The sequence below is a fragment of the Oncorhynchus mykiss genome, chromosome 7 (assembly GCF_013265735.2).
Source record: "Oncorhynchus mykiss isolate Arlee chromosome 7, USDA_OmykA_1.1, whole genome shotgun sequence".
NCBI classification, from domain to species: domain Eukaryota; kingdom Metazoa; phylum Chordata; class Actinopteri; order Salmoniformes; family Salmonidae; genus Oncorhynchus; species Oncorhynchus mykiss.
Genome location: NC_048571.1, coordinates 3,160,961 through 3,181,484, shown reverse-complemented (window position 1 = coordinate 3,181,484; position 20,524 = coordinate 3,160,961). Strand labels below are relative to the sequence as shown.

Below are 20,524 nucleotides of genomic sequence, written 5' to 3'. Positions count from 1 at the left end.
ATGGAGGAAGCTGCTAACGGTCTGCTTTATCTCTCACACGGCTTTGGTGACATTTCATCAGGGCTGGTGGTTGATTTTCCTCCAGACTGCCGCCGTTGTGTTAAGGCCATGGTCATACAGTGTAGCAGCGACACACACACACACTAAACACACACACACACACTAAACACACACACACACACTAAACACACACACACACACACACACACTAAACACACACACACACACACACACACTAAACACACACACACACACACACCCACACACTAAACACACACATACATACTAAACACACACACACAAACTAAACACACACACACCCACCCACTAAACACACACACTCACTAAACACACACACAAACACTAAACACACACACACACACACCAAACACGTACTAAACAAACATACACACACTAAACACAAACAAACACACACAAACAAACACACAACACTAAACACACACACCCACTAAACACAAACAAACGCACATTAAACAAACACACATACACAAACACTCACTAAACACACACAAACACTAAACACACACACACCCACAAACACTCACTAAACACACAAACACTCACTAAACACACACAAACACTAAACACACACTAAACAAACACACACACCCTAAACACACAAACACCCACTAAACACACAAACACTCACTAAACACACACTGAAAACACACACACACACTAAACACACCCACACACTAAACACACACATACATACTAAACACACACACACAAACTAAACACACACGCACCCACCCACTAAACACACACACAAACACTAAACACACACACACACACACCAAACACGCACTAAACAAACACACACAAACACTAAACACACACATACATACTAAACACACACACGCAAACTAAACACACACACACACCCACCCACTAAACACACACACAAACACTAAACACACACACACACACACCAAACACGCACTAAACAAACACACACTCACAGCATATTGGACATGGTTGAGAAACAACCTCCCCCCCCAAAACAAAACCACTGTGTAAATGTGTAGACTTCATCCCAGCAGACTGTGAACGATGCCGTCTGGGCAGAAGGAGGCATTATTCAACAGTAATAACCCGAGGTATTCATGAGGCGAGGTTCAGTATGTTTCTGATCCGTTAGAAACAGCCTGGGCCTACTGCCTCGCCCTGTACGGACACCCACATGTCTGACACGGGTAATGGGACACGCTGGGTTCATACACAGTTCTATCTGCGATCGAGGTTATTACCGGGGCATCAAGCAGACATAAAAGTTTCATTTTTTTTTAACTAGTTCTTCTGAATAACATAAATATATGCATGTGAGAGAACACACACACACACAGCATAAACGCGACCATAATCAATCAGTCACGTCTGAGCTCCATTTCCTACATATCAAATCATTATATCAAACACCATCTGTCCTTGTACTGAAAGAGATAGAGATGATCTAACAACTACATGATGTTATCATAGGACACACACACACACACAACCCACAAGTTAAACTTGTTCTCGGAAAAAAATGGTAGGCTATGTTAATACATAAATAGGCTCTAAGATATGAACTAACACCACGTGGCGAAAAACGGAACGATCCGTCTAGCTCAAATAGGCAACCAAATATAGTCCTAAACAGCTGCTAGGTAGATAGGTTCAAATCAAAACCGTGTCTGTTTTTGAATTTTTGAAAATGGAAAGCAGAGGAACCGAAGGACTATCCATTCTGTTCGTGTCGGTTGCGCCTAGGGACCACCTACCAATCTGTATTCTGTCAACTGGTTTTTAAATCCCTCCCTTGTTACGGACACGGTGAACTCCTATAGGCCGAGAGTCGTACCCACCTCTTCAAATCTATTGGTTAGCGTTGCATCGGTAGGAATGTTTAACTCACCATGAGTTGAGCAGAGTTTAGTCCGAGAGAAGCGGTGCAACGGGAATGAACAGACCCGCACGAGTAACATAATAATCCAACCGTCAGTTTTCTTTATAACCAGTTTTTATTTTTTTTAATGACAATGACAATTTACAGGCTACCTACGTTTACAGACAATATGACAATCAACTGTGGAACGTTTTGAATAGGACTGTTATTATTGAGACATTGACCATAACCCACCGCTGTCTGTCTGTCTTTTAAACCGGAGAGTGAGAACCGACAAGGACGTGCCGCTATACGGGAACGTGTAACCCGGGCATCAGTGCAGCTCACCGGACCGGTAAACACGTCTCTAATAACCACCGTGGATCTATATTTTCCATTTGGAATCTTCACAGCTCTTCTCTCAGAAACATTCTCCTCGAAGGATCCGGTGACTCACCGCGAAGGGGAAGGCAAGCCTCTGCATTCTAATCAGCCGCACCGGGAGAACGGAGAGGAGAACGGAACGAGCTCATTGACATTACAGTCATACTTTTTGTGGAGCACTTCTACTTCGGTAGCTGAACCCGCACCACTCGTAGCGCTGCTAGTCTGCGTCGGTCGGAGCTGGTTGCTGGCTTCATTCTCACCACCCGGAGAAGGAATAGCAGGGTGACAGACCAAGCGAGGGGATTGGGTTTTAACATAAACCAAAACCAGGGATTATTGGCTATTTTGTATTTAACCTGATACCTTTCGGTAAGTGGATGTGTTTTACCCCTACTCTGGTCTACTGTCGTAGCGCAGGTGTTTCCTATAGGGTTGATATTCTCACCAGGCAGGCTATAAGGCGTTTCAAACGGATAACGGGAGTTTTTACCAAACCTCTCCTGTCTCTCGGTGTTGATGCAACAGCTTCTGAGACGCCAAGAGCCTCGCCAGCCCAGAAGAGCTGGAACGGAATAAATAGGAGGCTTGATTCTAGTCTTGTTTTGTGTCTCGCTAGTTATGATTTCCCTTTGGATCGTTTTAAATAGGCGGATTATGCTAATTTGGTAATGCGTGTAAGAGGCTCATTTTAACGCGTTCCTATTCATAAGGGTTACTCAAATCGGGCGGCTATATAGCTATTGATTTAGATATGGCTATACATTCGTCTGTTTCTTTAGTTATAAACTGCCGAATGTGTCACAGGGAAAAAATGACATATTTATTCATACTTATGACCGTTGTCATCTACATCCTAATAACCAATTTGAATATCCTACTGAAGCGCATGTGTCAGATTTCCTATAACACACGGATAGTTTATAGATTACATATCCATACGATCCAAAGGACAACAACACAAAGCAGTATTGTGTATCATTAGCACTGCGCCTCCCCGACGCTTCTCAAGGTTACCTAATTGACAGGCTATCCCCATCCATTGTGGATGGATGATTTACGCATTAGTTGTGCGTTTCATGTTGAAGGACTCAGTCACTGCATATTCACCCATAGCTAAGGATGTAATTATCAAGTCGAGACGGTTCATTATGTCTAGTATATTGATATATAAATACAGTTTATTAACACATAATACTATTCACCCCCCTTTTGTGTTTCAGGTAAGAGAGCGACAGAGAGAGCAACGGGAACGCATAACGGCTATTCTATCCGGTTGGAGACAGACCGGGTTACGATTATTCCTGAGATGAGCCCTAGGCGTTCAACTGAATTTAAATTAGGTGTCCACGAGCACCATCGTTTTCTATAAGGGAAAGGAGAGCGAGAGAGAGAGAGAGAGAGAGAAAAAGGGAAATTTAAATCGGTGCTCTAGAATGACTTCTACATTCCACGATGAACGGAACTGTGTGTTTGATCCTGAATGGTAGAAATCACCCATTTTGTGTTGGAGAAATCAACAGGTCGGAGTCGGAGGCGTAAAAAACAAAATCGCTCGAAATTAAAAAACCTCTCACCGAAGGATGTATCTTTCCATTTTATTTTTCCTTCTCCTTTGGGCTCAAGCCCTGGCTTTGAAAAACTTGAATTATTCCGTTAACGAAGAACAAGGACCGGGGACGGTTATAGGCAACATCGCTAAAGATGCTAAACTCGGTCTCGGGCAAGGAGGACAAGGGAAAAAATCAAACTTCAGAGTTCTGGAGAATTCAGCACCGCATCTCATCGATGTGGACCCTGAGAGCGGGCTGCTCTATACCAAGCAGCGCATCGACAGGGAAACACTGTGTCGGCGGAACCCCAAATGTCAGCTCTCCATGGAGGTGTTTGCTAACGACAAAGAGATCTGCATGATTAAGGTAGATATAGTCGACATCAACGACAACTCGCCCACGTTCCCTTCCGATCAGATTGATATTGACATTTCTGAGAACGCTGCCCCGGGCACCCGCTTCCCGCTTACTAGCGCTCATGACCCGGACGCTGGGGAGAACGGTCTAAAAACCTACCAGATCACACGAGACGACTACAATCTGTTTTCTCTGGATGTAAAATCCCGCGGGGACGGAACTAAATTTCCCGAGTTAGTTATTCAACGGCCGTTAGACCGGGAGGAACGTAACCATCACACCCTCATCCTAACCGCTACGGACGGCGGGGAGTATCCCAGATCAGGAACCATGCAGATTAATGTGAAAGTTATTGACTCTAACGATAACAGCCCTGTGTTTGAACAGCCCTCTTATGTTGTAGAAATCCCAGAAAACTCCCCACCTGGGAAAGTATTGATAGATTTAAACGCCACAGACCCAGACGAGGGTTCCAATGGTCAGGTGGTTTATTCATTCAGCGGCTACGCCCCGGATAGAATCAGAGAACTCTTCTCTATAGATTCTAGAACGGGAGTCATAAAAATCCAAGGAGAGATTGACTACGAGGAGAACCCTATTATAGAAATAGATGTTCAGGCTAAGGATTTAGGCCCTAACCCCATCCCAGGCCACTGTAAAGTAACTGTGAATGTGATCGACAGGAATGACAATTGGCCCTCCATAGGGTTTGTGTCTGTGAGGCAGGGGGCCATTAGCGAGGCAGCCCCACCAGGCACGGTCATCGCCCTGGTCAGAGTCACAGATAAAGACTCTGGGAGGAACGGGAAGCTCCAGTGTAGAGTCCTGGGGAACGTTCCGTTTAAACTAGAGGAGAACTACGACAACTTCTACACCGTGGTGACGGACAGGCCTCTGGACAGAGAACAGCAGGACGAGTACAACGTCACCATCGTCGCCAAGGACAACGGCGCGCCGCCCCTAAACTCCACCAAGTCGTTCACGGTGAAGATTCTCGACGAGAACGATAACGTTCCGCGTTTCACCAAAGCTGTGTATCTGCTCCAGGTGCCGGAGAACAACATCCCCGGGGAGTATCTGGGTTCCGTCCTCGCTCTAGACCCGGACCTGGGCCAGAACGGAACCGTGTTCTACTCCATCCTCAACTCCAATGTGAGCGGAGGAGACGTCAACACCTTCGTGAACGTGAACGCGGCCAACGGGGCAATCTACGCCGTGAGGTCATTCAACTACGAACAAATCAAATTCTTTGATTTTAAGGTCTTGGCGAAGGATGCTGGGTCTCCTCACCTGGAGAGCAACACCACGGTCAGGGTCAGCGTCTTAGACGTTAACGACAATATCCCCGTCATCGTTCTCCCGCTGCTCCTGAACGACACGGCGGAGATCCACGTGCCACGGAACGTCGGCGTAGGTTACGTCGTCACCACGGTGAGGGCGGTCGACAACGATTACGGCGAGAGCGGGCGGTTGACCTACGAGATCTCCGACGGTAACGAGGAGCATCTGTTCGAGATGGACCCGGTGACGGGCGAGGTACGGACCGCCCACCCCTTCTGGGAGGACGTCAGCCCCATGGTGGAGCTGATCATCAGGGTGATGGACCACGGGAAGCCCACCCTCACCACCGCCGCACGCCTCATCGTCAAGGCCTACAGCGGACCGCTGCCGGGCGGCGAGCCCCACATCAACGAAGAGCATCACAACTGGGACACCTCGCTGCCTCTCATCGTCACCTTATCCATCATCTCTATGATGCTGCTGGCTGCCATGGTAACCATCGCCGTGAAGTGCAAACGGGAGAACAAGGAGATCAGGACGTACAACTGCCGCATCGCGGAGTACTCTCACCCGCAGCTGGGCAAAGGCAAGAAGAAGAAGATCAACAAGAATGACATCATGCTAGTTCAGAGCGAGGTGGAGGAACGGGACGCCATGAACGTCATGAACGTGGTGAGCTCCCCGTCGCTCGCCACCTCCCCCATGTATTTCGATTACCAGACGCGGCTGCCGCTGAGCTCGCCCAGGTCGGAGGTCATGTACCTCAAGCCCACGGCCAACAACCTGTCGGTGCCCCAGGGACAGGGCCACGGCGTCGGCTGTCACACGTCCTTCACTGGCCCGGTGACTAACACCACAGATACCCCCAGTAGCAGGATGTCCATTATACAGGTAGGAACCAGAAACCATTCAACCAGGTTTTTATTGATTTATGTGAACCTTTGTTTGTTTAGGTGACCAGGGAAGTCACGTTAAGATTCAAATTCCCTTCTTGTTGGAATGGAAATTTGTGTTTGGCTTTACATGTGTCCGACACAGCAAACAGACAGAAAGCAGGACAGCATTCGATATATAAACGACAGCATTGTGATTATCCACCATATTCCTTCCTCCTGCCCCTCATCCATCTCCTCTGCTTCAGATCTTTTCCCTCTCTACTTAATGGACTGATGTACTGGAGTGTAGGTATAGTGTAACACGAGTGAGAGAGAGATGGAGATGGAAATATGGAAAGAGAGAGGGAGAAGGAGAGAGAGAGAGGGAGAGTTGTAGATATGGAAAGAGAGAGAGAGAGGGACAGAGTGAGAGAGAAAGAGAGAGAGAGAGAGTTGGAGATATGGAAAGAGACTGAGAGAGAGAGTTGGAGATATGGAAAGAGACTGAGAGAGAGAGAGGGACAGAGTGAGAGAGAAAGAGAGAGAGAGAGAGTTGGAGATATGGAAAGAGACAGAGAGAGAGAGTTGGAGATATGGAAAGAGAGAGAGTTGGAGATATGGAAAGAGAGAGAGGGACAGAGTGAGAGAGAAAGAGAGAGAGAGAGAGGTGGGGTGCATGGCGACAGGTAGGTCATGCTGCACATCGTAGAGAGAGAGAGAGAGAGAGGGAGGGGGACAGTGTGAGAGAGAGAGAGAGAGAGAGAGACAGAGAGAGAGACAGAGAGAGAGAGGGAGGGAGAGAGCGAGAGAGAGAGAGGGACAGAGAGAGAGAGAGAGAGGAGCCGGTGACATCATGACACATCGATTCCGTGTAATATTTAGGAAGATGTATCATGTGTTGAAATCCAGACCTGTTCAACCAGACGTCACCCCACGGCCGTTTTATAACAGAATTACACTTTAATACATCTCTCTGTGACGGTGGAGAAATCCAATCAGTTACATTTTGTTGTTTTGTCGTTGTTTTGACAACATCGCAATGTTATTTATTTTGCATTGGTTGGCTGTGTCTTGTACCAAAAAACTCCAGTATTTTTCCTTCATAGCTTCTAGTTCTCTATCTTCTTTTTTTAACGAGGGAGACCATTTGTTTCCTCGTCCTCTCTCTTGTCCCTCGGCAGCAGACATAATGGTGAGCGATGTGTTTGGAACATCAAATCGCAGTTTCCAAATTTGAATACATGTAGAATAGTGAGAATCGCAATACGTATGGCATCGACACAGTACGTATGGCATCAACACACAATATGTATGGCATCGACACACAATATGTATGGCATCGACACAGTACGCATAGCATCGACACAGTACGTATGGCATCGACACACAATACAATACATATGGCATCGACACACAGTACAATACGTATGGCATCGACACACAATACAATATGAATGGCATCGACACACAGTACAGTACGTATGGCATCGACACACAGTACAATACGTATGGCATCGACACACAGTACAATACGTATGGCATCGACACACAATACAATATGTATGGCATCGACACAGTACGTATGGCATCGACACACAATACAATACGTATGGCATCGACACAGTACGTATGGCATCGACACAGTACGTATGGCATCGACACACAATACAATACATATGGCATCGACACACAATGCAATACGTATGGCATCGACACACAATACAATATGAATGGCATCGACACAGTACGTATGGCATCGACACACAGTACAATACGTATGGCATCGACACACAATACAATACATATGGCATCGACACACAATGCAATACGTATGGCATCGACACACAATACAATATGAATGGCATCGACACAATACGTATGGCATCGACACAGTACGTATGGCATCGACACAGTACGTATGGCATCGACACACAGTACAATACGTATGGCATCGACACACAGTACAATACGTATGGCATCGACACACAGTACAGTACGTATGGCATCGACACACAGTACAATACGTATGGCATCGACACACAGTACAATACGTATGGCATCGACACACAGTACGTATGGCATCGACACACAGTACGTATGGCATCGACACACAGTACGTATGGCATCGACACAGTACGTATGGCATCGACACAGTACGTATGGCATCGACACACAGTACAATACGTATGGCATCGACACACAGTACAATACGTATGGCATCGACACACAGTACAGTACGTATGGCATCGACACACAGTACAATACGTATGGCATCGACACACAGTACAATACGTATGGCATCGACACACAGTACGTATGGCATCGACACACAGTACGTATGGCATCGACACACAGTACGTATGGCATCGACACACAGTACAATACGTATGGCATCGACACACAGTACAATACGTATGGCATCGACACACAGTACAGTACGTATGGCATCGACACACAGTACAATACGTATGGCATCGACACACAGTACAATACGTATGGCATCGACACACAGTACAATACGTATGGCATCGACACACAGTACAATACGTATGGCATCGACACACAGTACAATACGTATGGCATCGACACACAGTACAGTACGTATGGCATCGACACACAGTACAATACGTATGGCATCGACACACAGTACAATACGTATGGCATCGACACACAGTACGTATGGCATCGACACACAGTACGTATGGCATCGACACACAGTACAATACATATGGCATCGACACACAGTACAATATGAATGGCATCGACACAGTACGTATGGCATCGACAAACAGTACAATACGTATGGCATCGACACACAATACAATATGTATGGCATCGACACACAATACAGTACGTATGGCATCGACACAGTACGTATGGCATCGACACACAGTACAATACGTATGGCATCGACACACAATACAATATGTATGGCATCGACACACAATACAGTACGTATGGCATCGACACAGTACGTATGGCATCGACACACAGTACAATACGTATGGCATCGACACACAGTACGTATGGCATCGACACACAATACAATACGTATGGCATCGACACACAATACAGTACGTATGGCATCGACACACAATACAATACGTATGGCATCGACACACAGTACGTATGGCATCGACACACAATACAATATGTATGGCATCGACACACAGTACAATACGTATGGCATCGACACACAGTACAGTACGTATGGCATCGACACACACAGTACAGTACGTATGGCATCGACACACAGTACGTATGGCATCGACACACAATACAATATGTATGGCATCGACACACAGTACAGTACGTATGGCATCGACACACAGTACAATACGTATGGCATCGACACACAGTACAATACGTATGGCATCGACACACAGTACAATACGTATGGCATCGACACACAGTACAATATGTATGGCATCGACACACAGTACGTATGGCATCGACACACAATACAATATGTATGGCATCGACACACAGTACAATACGTATGGCATCGACACACAGTACAGTACGTATGGCATCGACACACAGTACAATACGTATGGCATCGACACACAGTACAGTACGTATGGCATCGACACACAGTACGTATGGCATCGACACACAATACAATATGTATGGCATCGACACACAGTACAATACGTATGGCATCGACACACAGTACAATACGTATGGCATCGACACACAGGTATGGTGTTGACATTGTTTTGTGAGGTCCCTGGTAATTCCCAGCCCTAACATCTCGGAGGGAGGAAAGACAAACGGCTAGTATGTGATGGAAGTTATTATTGAGAGGGAATGTTTTAAACATGACAACATACCAGATGTTCTCAACAACATACTGGTTATGAACCTGTTGACTGAGGGCCTACTCTATAGATACTCTATAAATACTCTATAAATACTGTATAGATACTCTATAGATACTCTATGGATACTCTATAAATACTCTATAGATACTCAATAGATACTCTATAGATACTCTATAGATACTTTTTAGATGCTCTATATATACTCTATAGATACTCTATAGATACTCTATAAATACTTTATAGATACTCTATAGATACTCTATAGATACTTTATAGATACTCTATAGATACTCTATAGATACTTTATATATATACTCTATAGATACTCTATAGATACTTTATAGATACTCTATAGATTCTCTATAGATACTTTATAGATACTCTATAGATACTCTATAGATACTTTATAGATACTCTATAGATACTCTATAGATACTTTATATATATACTCTATAGATACTCTATAGATACTTTATAGATACTCTATAGATACTTTATAGATACTCTATAGATACTCTATAGATACTTTATAGATACTCTATAGATACTTTATATATATACTCTATAGATACTCTATAGATACTTTATAGATACTCTATAGATACTCTATAGATACTCTATAGATATTTCATGTATTTTTTTTATATCACAAATCATGCTCCGATATTTATGGTTAAAATGTCCTGGTGGAAAAATAATGTTCTCTCAAACAGCCTGTGTTTACCTGTAATGAAAGGGCTCCACATTTTATTTTACTAGGAAATGTCAATGAATCAGTTAAAAACAAATCATTATTTACAAGGACGGCCTGGGAACAGTGGGTTTAACTGGTCTGGGAACAGTGGGTTTAACTGTCCTGGGAACAGTGGGTTTAACTGGTCTGGGAACAGTGGGTTTAACTGGTCTGGGAACAGTGGGTTTAACTGGTCTGGGAACAGTGGGGTTAACTGGCCTGGGAACAGTGGGTTAACTGGTCTAGGAACAGTGGGGTTAACTGGTCTGGGAACAGTGGGTTTAACTGGTCTGGGAACAGTGGGTTTAACTGGTCTGGGAACAGTGGGGTTAACTGGTCTGGGAACAGTGGGTTTAACTGCCTTGTTCAGGGGCAGAACGACAGATTTTTACCTTGTCAGCTCGGGGATTTGATCTAGCAAACTTCCGGTTACTGGCCCAACGCTCTAACCACTAGGCTACCTGCCTCCTCTACACTCTAACCATAATTGATATATTATTGGGTTCTATCTGATAGATTATTGGGTTCTCTGATAGATTATTGGGTTCTAATAGATCTATTATTGGGTTATAATTAATAGATTATTGGGTTCTAATTTACATATTATTGGGTTCTATCTGATAGATTATTGGGTTCTAACAGATATATTTTTGGGTTCTAACTGGTATATTATTGGGTTCTATCTGATATATTATTGGGTTCTATCTGATATATTATTGGGTTCTATCTGATATATTATTGGGTTCTATCTGATATATTATCGGGTTCTATCTGATATATTATTGGGTTCTATCTGAAATATTATTGGGTTCTAACTGATAGATTATTGGGTTCTAATGTACATATTATTGGGTTCTATCGGAAATATTATTAGGTTCTAACTAATATATTATTGAGTTCTATCTGAAATATTATTGGGTTCTAACTGATAGATTATTGGGTTCTAATGTACATATTATTGGGTTCTAACTGATAGATTATCGGGTTCTATCTGATATTATATTGGTTTTGAATTGATATATTATTGGGTTCTAACTGATATATTATTGGGTTCTAACTGATAGATTATTGGGTTCTATCTGATATATTATTGGGTTCTATCTGATATATTATTAGGTTCTATCTGATATATCATTGGGTTCTAACTGATATATTATCGGGTTCTATCTGATATATTATTGGGTTCTATCTGAAATATTATTGGGTTCTAACAGCTATATTATTGGGTTCTATCTGATATATCATTGGGTTGTAACTGTATAAACCCACTGTATGTCAACTAACCCCTCCCTGAGAAGACTTGGAAGTCCATCAGCTTAGTCTTTATCCATGTGTAATCTGCAGGGTCTCATAGTTCTACCTGTTGTACTACTACAGTGTCTTAATCAGGACTTTAACCTCGTCTGACATGTCTTTAAACAGGCTTAGTGCCACAGACAGAGAGAGACACACTGGAGGGATGAGGCAGTTGTCAGGGGGGGGGGGGGCTAAGCCAAATCACCCCCTCAGTCCTCACAAAGAGGGTTTAACTGGGAACAGAGAAGAGCAGAGATTTCCAGAAAAATACACAGCAGTAGTATCTGTAGTCTGTAGCATGTGGCTAGCTGGGGGCTCACAGCAGTAGTATCTGTAGTCTGTAGCATGTGGCTAGCTGGGGGCTCACAGCAGTAGTATCTGTAGCATGTGGCTAGCTGGGGGCTCACAGCAGTAGTATCTGTAGTCTGTAGCATGTGGCTAGCTGGGGGCTCACAGCAGTAGTATCTGTAGTCTGTAGCATGTGGCTAGCTGGGGGCTCACAGCAGTAGTATCTGTAGCATGTGCCTAGCTGGGGGCTCACAGCAGTAGTATCTGTAGCATGTGGCTAGCTGGGGGCTCACAGCAGTAGTATCTGTAGCATGTGGCTAGCTGGGGGCTCACAGCAGTAGTATATGTAGTCTATAGCATGTGGCTAGCTGGGGGCTCACAGCAGTAGTATCTGTAGCATGTGGCTAGCTGGGGGCTCACAGCAGTAGTATCTGTAGCATGTGGCTAGCTGGGGGCTCACAGCAGTAGTATCTGTAGCATGTGGCTAGCTGGGGGCTCACATTAGTAGTGTCTGTAGTCTGTAGCATGTGGCTAGCTGGGGGCTCACAGCAGTAGTGTCTGTAGTCTGTAGCATGTGGCAGCTGGGGGCTCACAGCAGTAGTGTCTGTAGTCTGTAGCATGTGGCTAGCTGGGGGCTCACAGCAGTAGTGTCTGTAGTCTGTAGCATGTGGCTAGCTGGGGGCTCACAGCAGTAGTATCTGTAGTCTGTAGCATGTGGCTAGCTGGGGGCTCACAGCAGTAGTATCTGTAGTCTGTAGCATGTGGCTAGCTGGGGGCTCACAGCAGTAGTATCTGTAGTCTGTAGCATGTGGCTAGCTGGGGGCTCACAGCAGTAGTATCTGTAGTCTGTAGCATGTGGCTAGCTGGGGGCTCACAGCAGTAGTATCTGTAGTCTGTAGCATGTGGCTAGCTGGGGGCTCACAGCAGTAGTATATGTAGTCTGTAGCATGTGGCTGGCTGGGGGCTCACAGCAGTAGTATCTGTAGTCTGTAGCATGTGGCTGGCTGGGGGCTCACAGCAGTAGTATCTGTAGTCTGTAGCATGTGGCTAGCTGGGGGCTCACAGCAGTAGTATCTGTAGTCTGTAGCATGTGGCTAGCTGGGGGCTCACAGCAGTAGTATCTGTAGTCTGTAGCATGTGGCTAGCTGGGGGCTCACAGCAGTAGTATCTGTAGTCTGTAGCATGTGGCTAGCTGGGGGCTCACAGCAGTAGTATCTGTAGTCTGTAGCATGTAGCTAGCTGGGGGCTCAGGTCATTTTCAGTTCGGTGTCAATGACTCAGGTCATTTCTGGAGTTTCTAGTTGTATGTACAGACCAACTTTCATTTCTATTCTGGTGGACTGACTGAGGTAGGATCATTCTGATGGTCGTCGAGGTGTTCCCATGCAGAGCCTCCGCTGCCTGTTGTTGTTGTTAGCCCCTCTCAGGATATCCAACATGGTCTCTATTGTGAGGCAGCTGCAGGTCAAAGGTGACTCAGAAACCGTTGGTGCTTTCTAAAGGGGGAGGGGTTTCTAAAGGGGGAGGGGTTTCTGCTGCCTCTAAGACTCTAGTGTAAAGGTGGCTCAGAAACCATTGGTGCTTTCTAAAGGGGGAGTGGTTTCTAAAGGGGGAGGGGTTTCTGCTGCCTCTAAGACTCTAGTGTAAAGGTGGCTCAGAAACCGTTGGTGCTTTCTAAAGGGGGAGGGGTTTCTAAAGGGGGAGGGGTTTCTGCTGCCTCTAAGACTCTAGTGTAAAGGTGGCTCAGAAACCGTTGGTGCTTTCTAAAGGGGGAGGGGTTTCTGCTGCCTCTAAGACTCTAGTGTAAAGGTGGCTCAAAAACCATTGGTGCTTTCTAAAGGGGGAGGAGTTTCTGCTTCCTCTAAGGCTCTAGTGTAAAGGTGAGGTATTACATCAGACTGCAGGTCAAATGCTCTTCTCTCTCCTCCTCCTCCTCCTCCTCCACCTCCTCCTCCTCCTCCTGTACCAGACCCACTAGTTGACCCTGTACCAGACCCGCTAGTTGACCCTGTACCAGACCTGCTAGTTGACCCTGTACCAGACCCGCTAGTTGACCATGTACCAGACCCACTAGTTGACCCTGTACCAGACCCACTAGTTGACCCTGTACCAGACCCACTAGTTGACAATGTACCAGACCCACTAGTTGACCCTGTACCAGACCCACTAGTTGACCCTGTACCAGACCCACTAGTTGACCCTGTACCAGACCCACTAGTTGACCCTGTACCAGACCCACTAGTTGACCCTGTACCAGACCCACTAGTTGTTGTGTCCCTTCCTTACATTAGTCATACATGCCATTGTATTGAATTATTTATGAGAGAGAGAGAGAGAGAGAGAGAGAGAGAGAGAGAGAATCAGCTTTCATCTGAGGACGTAAAGCTAGTTTTTATTTTTCCTCTCTCTCAAATAATTTTAAGGACTTCATTGGCATGGGAAACATGTGTTAACGTTGCCAAAGCAAGTGAAGTAGATAATAAACAAAAGTGAAATTAACAACAAAAATGAACAGTAAACATTACACATACAGAAATTTCAAAAGAATACAAAATGTCAAATGTCATATTATATATATATATATATATACAGTGTTTTAACAATGTACAAATGGTTAAAGTACAAAAGGAAAATAAATAAGCATAAATATGGGTTGTATTTACAATGGTGTTTGTTCTTCACTGGTTGACCTTTTCTTGAGGCAACAGGTCACACATCTGGCTGCTGTGATGGCACACTGTCGAATTTCACCCAGTAGATATGGGAGTTTATTGGGTTGGTTTTCAAATTCTCTCTCTCTCTCTCTCTCTCTCTCTCTCTCTCTCTCTCTCTCTCTCTCTCTCTCTCTTTCTCTCTCTCTGTGTCTCTGTGTGTCTCTGTGTGTGTGTGGACAGTAACCTGAAGCTAGGCAGAGCAGAGTGGTGTGGTAGAAACATCAGGAAACAAAGACAGAATCCCTCCTCTATCGATCCAGAGGCACTCTGCCTGTCTGTCACTACAGCCTGGTGGGGAGGGAGGAGGAGTTAGGGAATAAAATACACAAAGAAATAAGGAAGTAATATCCTGTCCATCGCACGTCTGCACAAGGACATCTTAAGTTGTTCTCTCCCTCTCTTCCTCCTCTCTCCTTTTCTCCCTTCCCTCCTCCTTCCATGCCTCTTTCTCTCTGTCCCTCCTTGACCGAGCGTGCTGCCCCTACAGCTCTACAGGATACAAGACCCAGTCAGTACTAACTCAACCCTCCACAGTACTGCAAGACCCAGTCAGTACTAACTCAAACCTCCACAGTACTACAAGACCCAGTCAGTACTAACTCAACCCTCCACAGTACTGCAAGACCCAGTCAGTACTAACTCAACCCTCCACAGTACTACAAGACCCAGTCAGTACTAACTCAACCCTCCACAGTACTACAAGACCCAGTCAGTACTAACTCAACCCTCCACAGTACTACAGCTCTACAGGATACCAGACCCAGTCAGTACTAACTCAACCCTCCACAGCACTACAGCTCTACAGGATACCAGACCCAGTCAGTACTAACTCAACCCTCCACAGTACTACAGCTCTACAGGATACAAGACCCAGTCAGTACTAACTCAACCCTCCACAGTACTACAAGACCCAGTCAGTACTAACTCAACCCTCCACAGTACTACAGCTCTACAGGATACCAGACCCAGTCAGTACTAACTCAACCCTCCACAGTACTACAAGACCCAGTCAGTACTAACTCAACCCTCCACAGTACTACAAGACCAAGTCAGTACTAACTCAACCCTCCACAGTACTACAGCTCTACAGGATACCAGACCCAGTCAGTACTAACTCAACCCTCCACAGTACTACAAGACCCAGTCAGTACTAACTCAACCCTCCACAGCACTACAGCTCTACAGGATACAAGACCCAGTCAGTACTAACTCAACCCTCCACAGTACTTCAAGACCCAGTCAGTACTACCTCAACCCTCCACAGTACTACAAGACCCAGTCAGTACTAACTCAACCCTCCACAGTACTACAGCTCTACAGGATACAAGACCCAGTCAGTACTAACTCAACCCTCCACAGTACTTCAAGACCCAGTCAGTACTACCTCAACCCTCCACAGTACTACAGCTCTACAGGATACATGACCCAGTCAGTACTAACTCAACCCTCCACAGTACTACAAGACCCAGTCAGTACTAACCCAACCCTCCACAGTACTACAGCTCTACAGGATACCAGACCCAGTCAGTACTAACTCAACCCTCCACAGTACTTCAAGACCCAGTCAGTACTACCTCAACCCTCCACAGTACTACAGCTCTACAGGATACAAGACCCAGTCAGTACGTCCTCAATCCTCCACAGTACTACAGCTCTACAGGATACCAGACCCAGTCAGTACTACCTCAACCCTCCACAGTACTACAAGACCCAGTCAGTACTACCTCAACCCTCCACAGTACTACAAGACCCAGTCAGTACTACCTCAACCCTCCACAGTACTACAGCTCTACAGGATACAAGACCCAGTCAGTACTAACTCAACCCTCCACAGTACTACAGCTCTACAGGATACCAGACCCCGTCAGTCGAGTGCAATAAAAAGCCCCAAAAGCCCCTAATTTCATTAGTGTGGGACAGGAGAAATCCCTCTGCTTGAATGTGGATGATGGAGCAGGGTAATGATGACTAATTCATCTTAAGGCATTGCAGGGTATTACTTAGTGTGTAATCAAGGTTAAAGCCAATCCGGTATGGTGTTCCTTCCTCAAAGCCTAGAGACAGGATTTGGTAATTCATTCAAAGTACAGCATTGAGGCAGTTGAGCCTTGGCTGTGTCTCTGCAAGCGATGTGAGGATTTTTTTACCCAGGTTGCACTGGGGCCTAATGGAGGTAGCGTGTGGCCAGGATATCGGCTCACGGTTGGCGGGCGGCGGAGGAGGAGGAGGAAGAGGAAGAGGAGGACGAGGAGGAAGAAGAGGTGGAGGAGGAAGCAGCGAAAGGCTTAGAGCACTAACTGGATTATTTAATATTTGCATCCTAAATGGTACCCTATTCCCTACATAGTGCACTACTTTAGACCATTGCCCTATTCCCTACATAGTGCACTACTTTAGACCAGAGCCCTATTCCCTACATAGTGCACTACTTTAGACCAGAGCCCTATTCCCTACATAGTGCACTACTTTAGACCAGAACCCTATTCCCTACATAGTGCACTACTTTAGACCAGAGCCCTATTCCTTACATAGTGCACTACTTTAGACCAGAGCCCTATTCCCTATATAGTGCACTACTTTAGGTCAGAGCCCAATGGCACCCTATTCCCTATATAGTGCACTACTTTAGACCAGAGCCCTATTCCCTACATAGTGCACTAATTTAGGTCAGAGCCCTATTCCCTACATAGTGCACAACTTTAGACCAGAGCACTATTCCCTACATAGTGCACTACTTTAGACCAGAGCCCTATTCCCTACATAGTGCACTACTTTAGACCAGAGCCCTATAGAACCCTATTCCCTATATAATGCACTACTTTAGACCAGAGCCCTATAGAACCCTATTCCCTATATAGTGCACTACTTTAGACCAGAGCACTATTCCCTACATACTGCACTACTTTAGACCAGAGCCCTATTCCCTACATGCTGTCTATCTTGCTGAGAAGCTGCTGTGCAGGAATAAAGAGCCAACCCCAATACAGTGGCAGGGTTGACTTGGTTGAAGACTCAGACTGGCAGACATGGCTGTAATGGCTATAAAATTAGCCTGTAGGTGGCGACAGTCTGCCACAACGTGGAGCAGCACCTCACTAGAGGGGAGAGAAGAGGCTCCGTCATCAAGATGTCAAGTCAGACCACACTGTTCAACTGACAGTGAAACAACAGGAGTTTCCGTTTGATTATAAACCATGTGACTAATGATGAGGGCCATCCAGATGGTTGTGGTGTGAATCAGGTCCATTCTGATCAGACAGGGAAAGAGGGAGATTCCAGGCGTGTGATTTAAGCCCTCAGCAGACTGGCTGTCCTGGGGCCATCTCTCTCTGTCTCTCTCTGTCTCTCTCTGTCTCTCTCTGTCTCTCTCTCTCTCTCTCTCTCTCTCTCTGTGTCTCTCTCTCTCTCTCTCTCTCTGTCTCTCTCTGTCTCTCTCTGTCTCTCTCTGTCTCTCTCTCTCTCTCTCGCTGTCTCTCGCTGTCTCTCTCTGTCTCTCTCTGTCTCTCTCTCTCTGTCTCTCTCTGTCTCTCTCTGTCTCTCTCTCTCTCTCTCTCTCTCTCTCTCTCTCTGTGTGTCTCTCTCTCTCTCTCTCTCTGTCTCTCTCTCTCTCTCTCTCTCTCTCTGTGTCTCTCTGTCTCTCTCTCTCTCTCTCTCTCTCTCTCTCTCTCTATCTTTCTCCCTCTCTCTGTCTCTCTCCCTCAATCTCTCTCTCCCTTAATCTCTCTCTCCCTTAATCGCTCTCTCTCTCTTTCTCCCTCCATCCCTCTCTACCTCTCTCCCTCCATCTCTCTCTCTCTCTCTCCCTCCATCCCACTCTCTCTCTCTCTCCCTCCATCTCTCTCTCTCTCTCTCTCTCTCTCTCTCTCTCTCTCTCTTTCTCCCTCCATCTCTCTCTCTCTCTCTCTCCCCCTCTCTCAATCTTCTTTTTTATTGCTGCTCTGTATGTGATGATGGTGTTCAGTATTCATTATTCAGTATTCAGTATTCAGTGTTGTATTGAACAGACTGAACAGAACAGACTGAACACACTGAACAGAACAGACTGAACAGACTGAACAGAACAGACTGAACAGAACAGACTGAACACACTGAACAGAACAGACTGCACAGAACAGACTGAACACACTGAACACACTGAACAGAACCGACTGAACACACTGAACAGAACAGAATGAACAGACTGAACAGACTGAAAAGAACAGACTGAACACACTGAACAGAACAGACTGAACAGACTGAACAGAACAGATTGAACAGAACAGACTGAACAGAACAGACTGAACACACTGAACAGAACAGACTTAACACACTGAACACACTGAACAGAACCGACTGAACACACTGAACAGAACAGAATGAACAGACTGAACAGACTGAAAAGAACAGACTGAACACACTGAACAGAACAGACTGAACAGACTGAACAGAACAGATTGAACAGAACAGACTGAACAGAACAGACTGAACACACTGAACAGAACAGACTTAACACACTGAACACACTGAACAGAACCGACTGAACACACTGAACAGAACAGAATGAACAGACTGAACAGACTGAAAAGAACAGACTGAACACACTGAACAGAACAGACTTAACACACTGAACACACTGAACAGAACAGACTGAACACACTGAACAGAACAGTCTGAACAGACTCCACAGAACAGACTGAACACACTGAACAGAACAGACTGAACACACTGAACACACTGAACAGACTGAACACAGTGAGCTGAACAGACTGAACAGAACAGACTGAATTCTCTGGGCTATGTCCTCCCGACTAAACCATCTGTCAACAGAACAGACTGAATTCTCTGGGTTGTGTCCTCATCCATCCTGCTACAGTACTGTGTCCTCCCTACTAAACCCTCTGTCTACAGAACAGACTGAATTCTCTGGGTTGTGTCCTCCCTACTAAACCCTCTGTCTACAGAACAGACTGAATTATCTGGGTTGTGTCCTCCCGACTAAACCCTCTGTCTACAGAACAGACTGAATTCTCTGGGCTGTGTCCTCCCTACTAAACCCTCTGTCTACAGAACAGACTGAATTCTCTGGGCTGTGTCCTCCCGACTAAAACATCTGTCTACAGAACAGACTGAATTCTCTGGGCTGTGTCCTCATCCATCCTGCTACAGTACTTTGTCCTCCCGACTAAACCCTCTGTCTACTGAACATACTGAATTCTCTGGGCTGTGTCCTACCTACTAAACCCTCTGTCTACAGAACAGACTGAATTCTCTGGGCTGTGTTCTCCCGACTAAACCCTCTGTCTGCAGGAAAAGATTTAGCGAAAGGATGTTCAGCTGTAGCATTGCTGCCAT

General features: G+C 45.6%; 1 protein-coding gene across 2 annotated transcripts in view; it reads left to right on the top strand.

The window, feature by feature from the left end:
• The first annotated feature begins 1,943 nt into the window (after nucleotides 1–1,943).
• Nucleotides 1,944–20,524, top strand: part of LOC110512990 (protocadherin-17-like) — a 166,654-nt gene continuing 148,073 nt past the window's right edge. The window contains exons 1-2 of one of the 2 annotated variants that reach the window (XM_036982090.1): nucleotides 1,944–2,644; nucleotides 3,496–6,135. In XM_036982090.1, coding sequence (XP_036837985.1) covers nucleotides 3,856–6,135 — 2,280 coding nt within the window. In that variant the 5' untranslated portion in view covers nucleotides 1,944–2,644; nucleotides 3,496–3,855. Of the gene's footprint in view, nucleotides 2,645–3,495; nucleotides 6,355–20,524 lie in introns of both variants that reach the window. The other variant, XM_036982089.1, reaches the window with a different exon arrangement.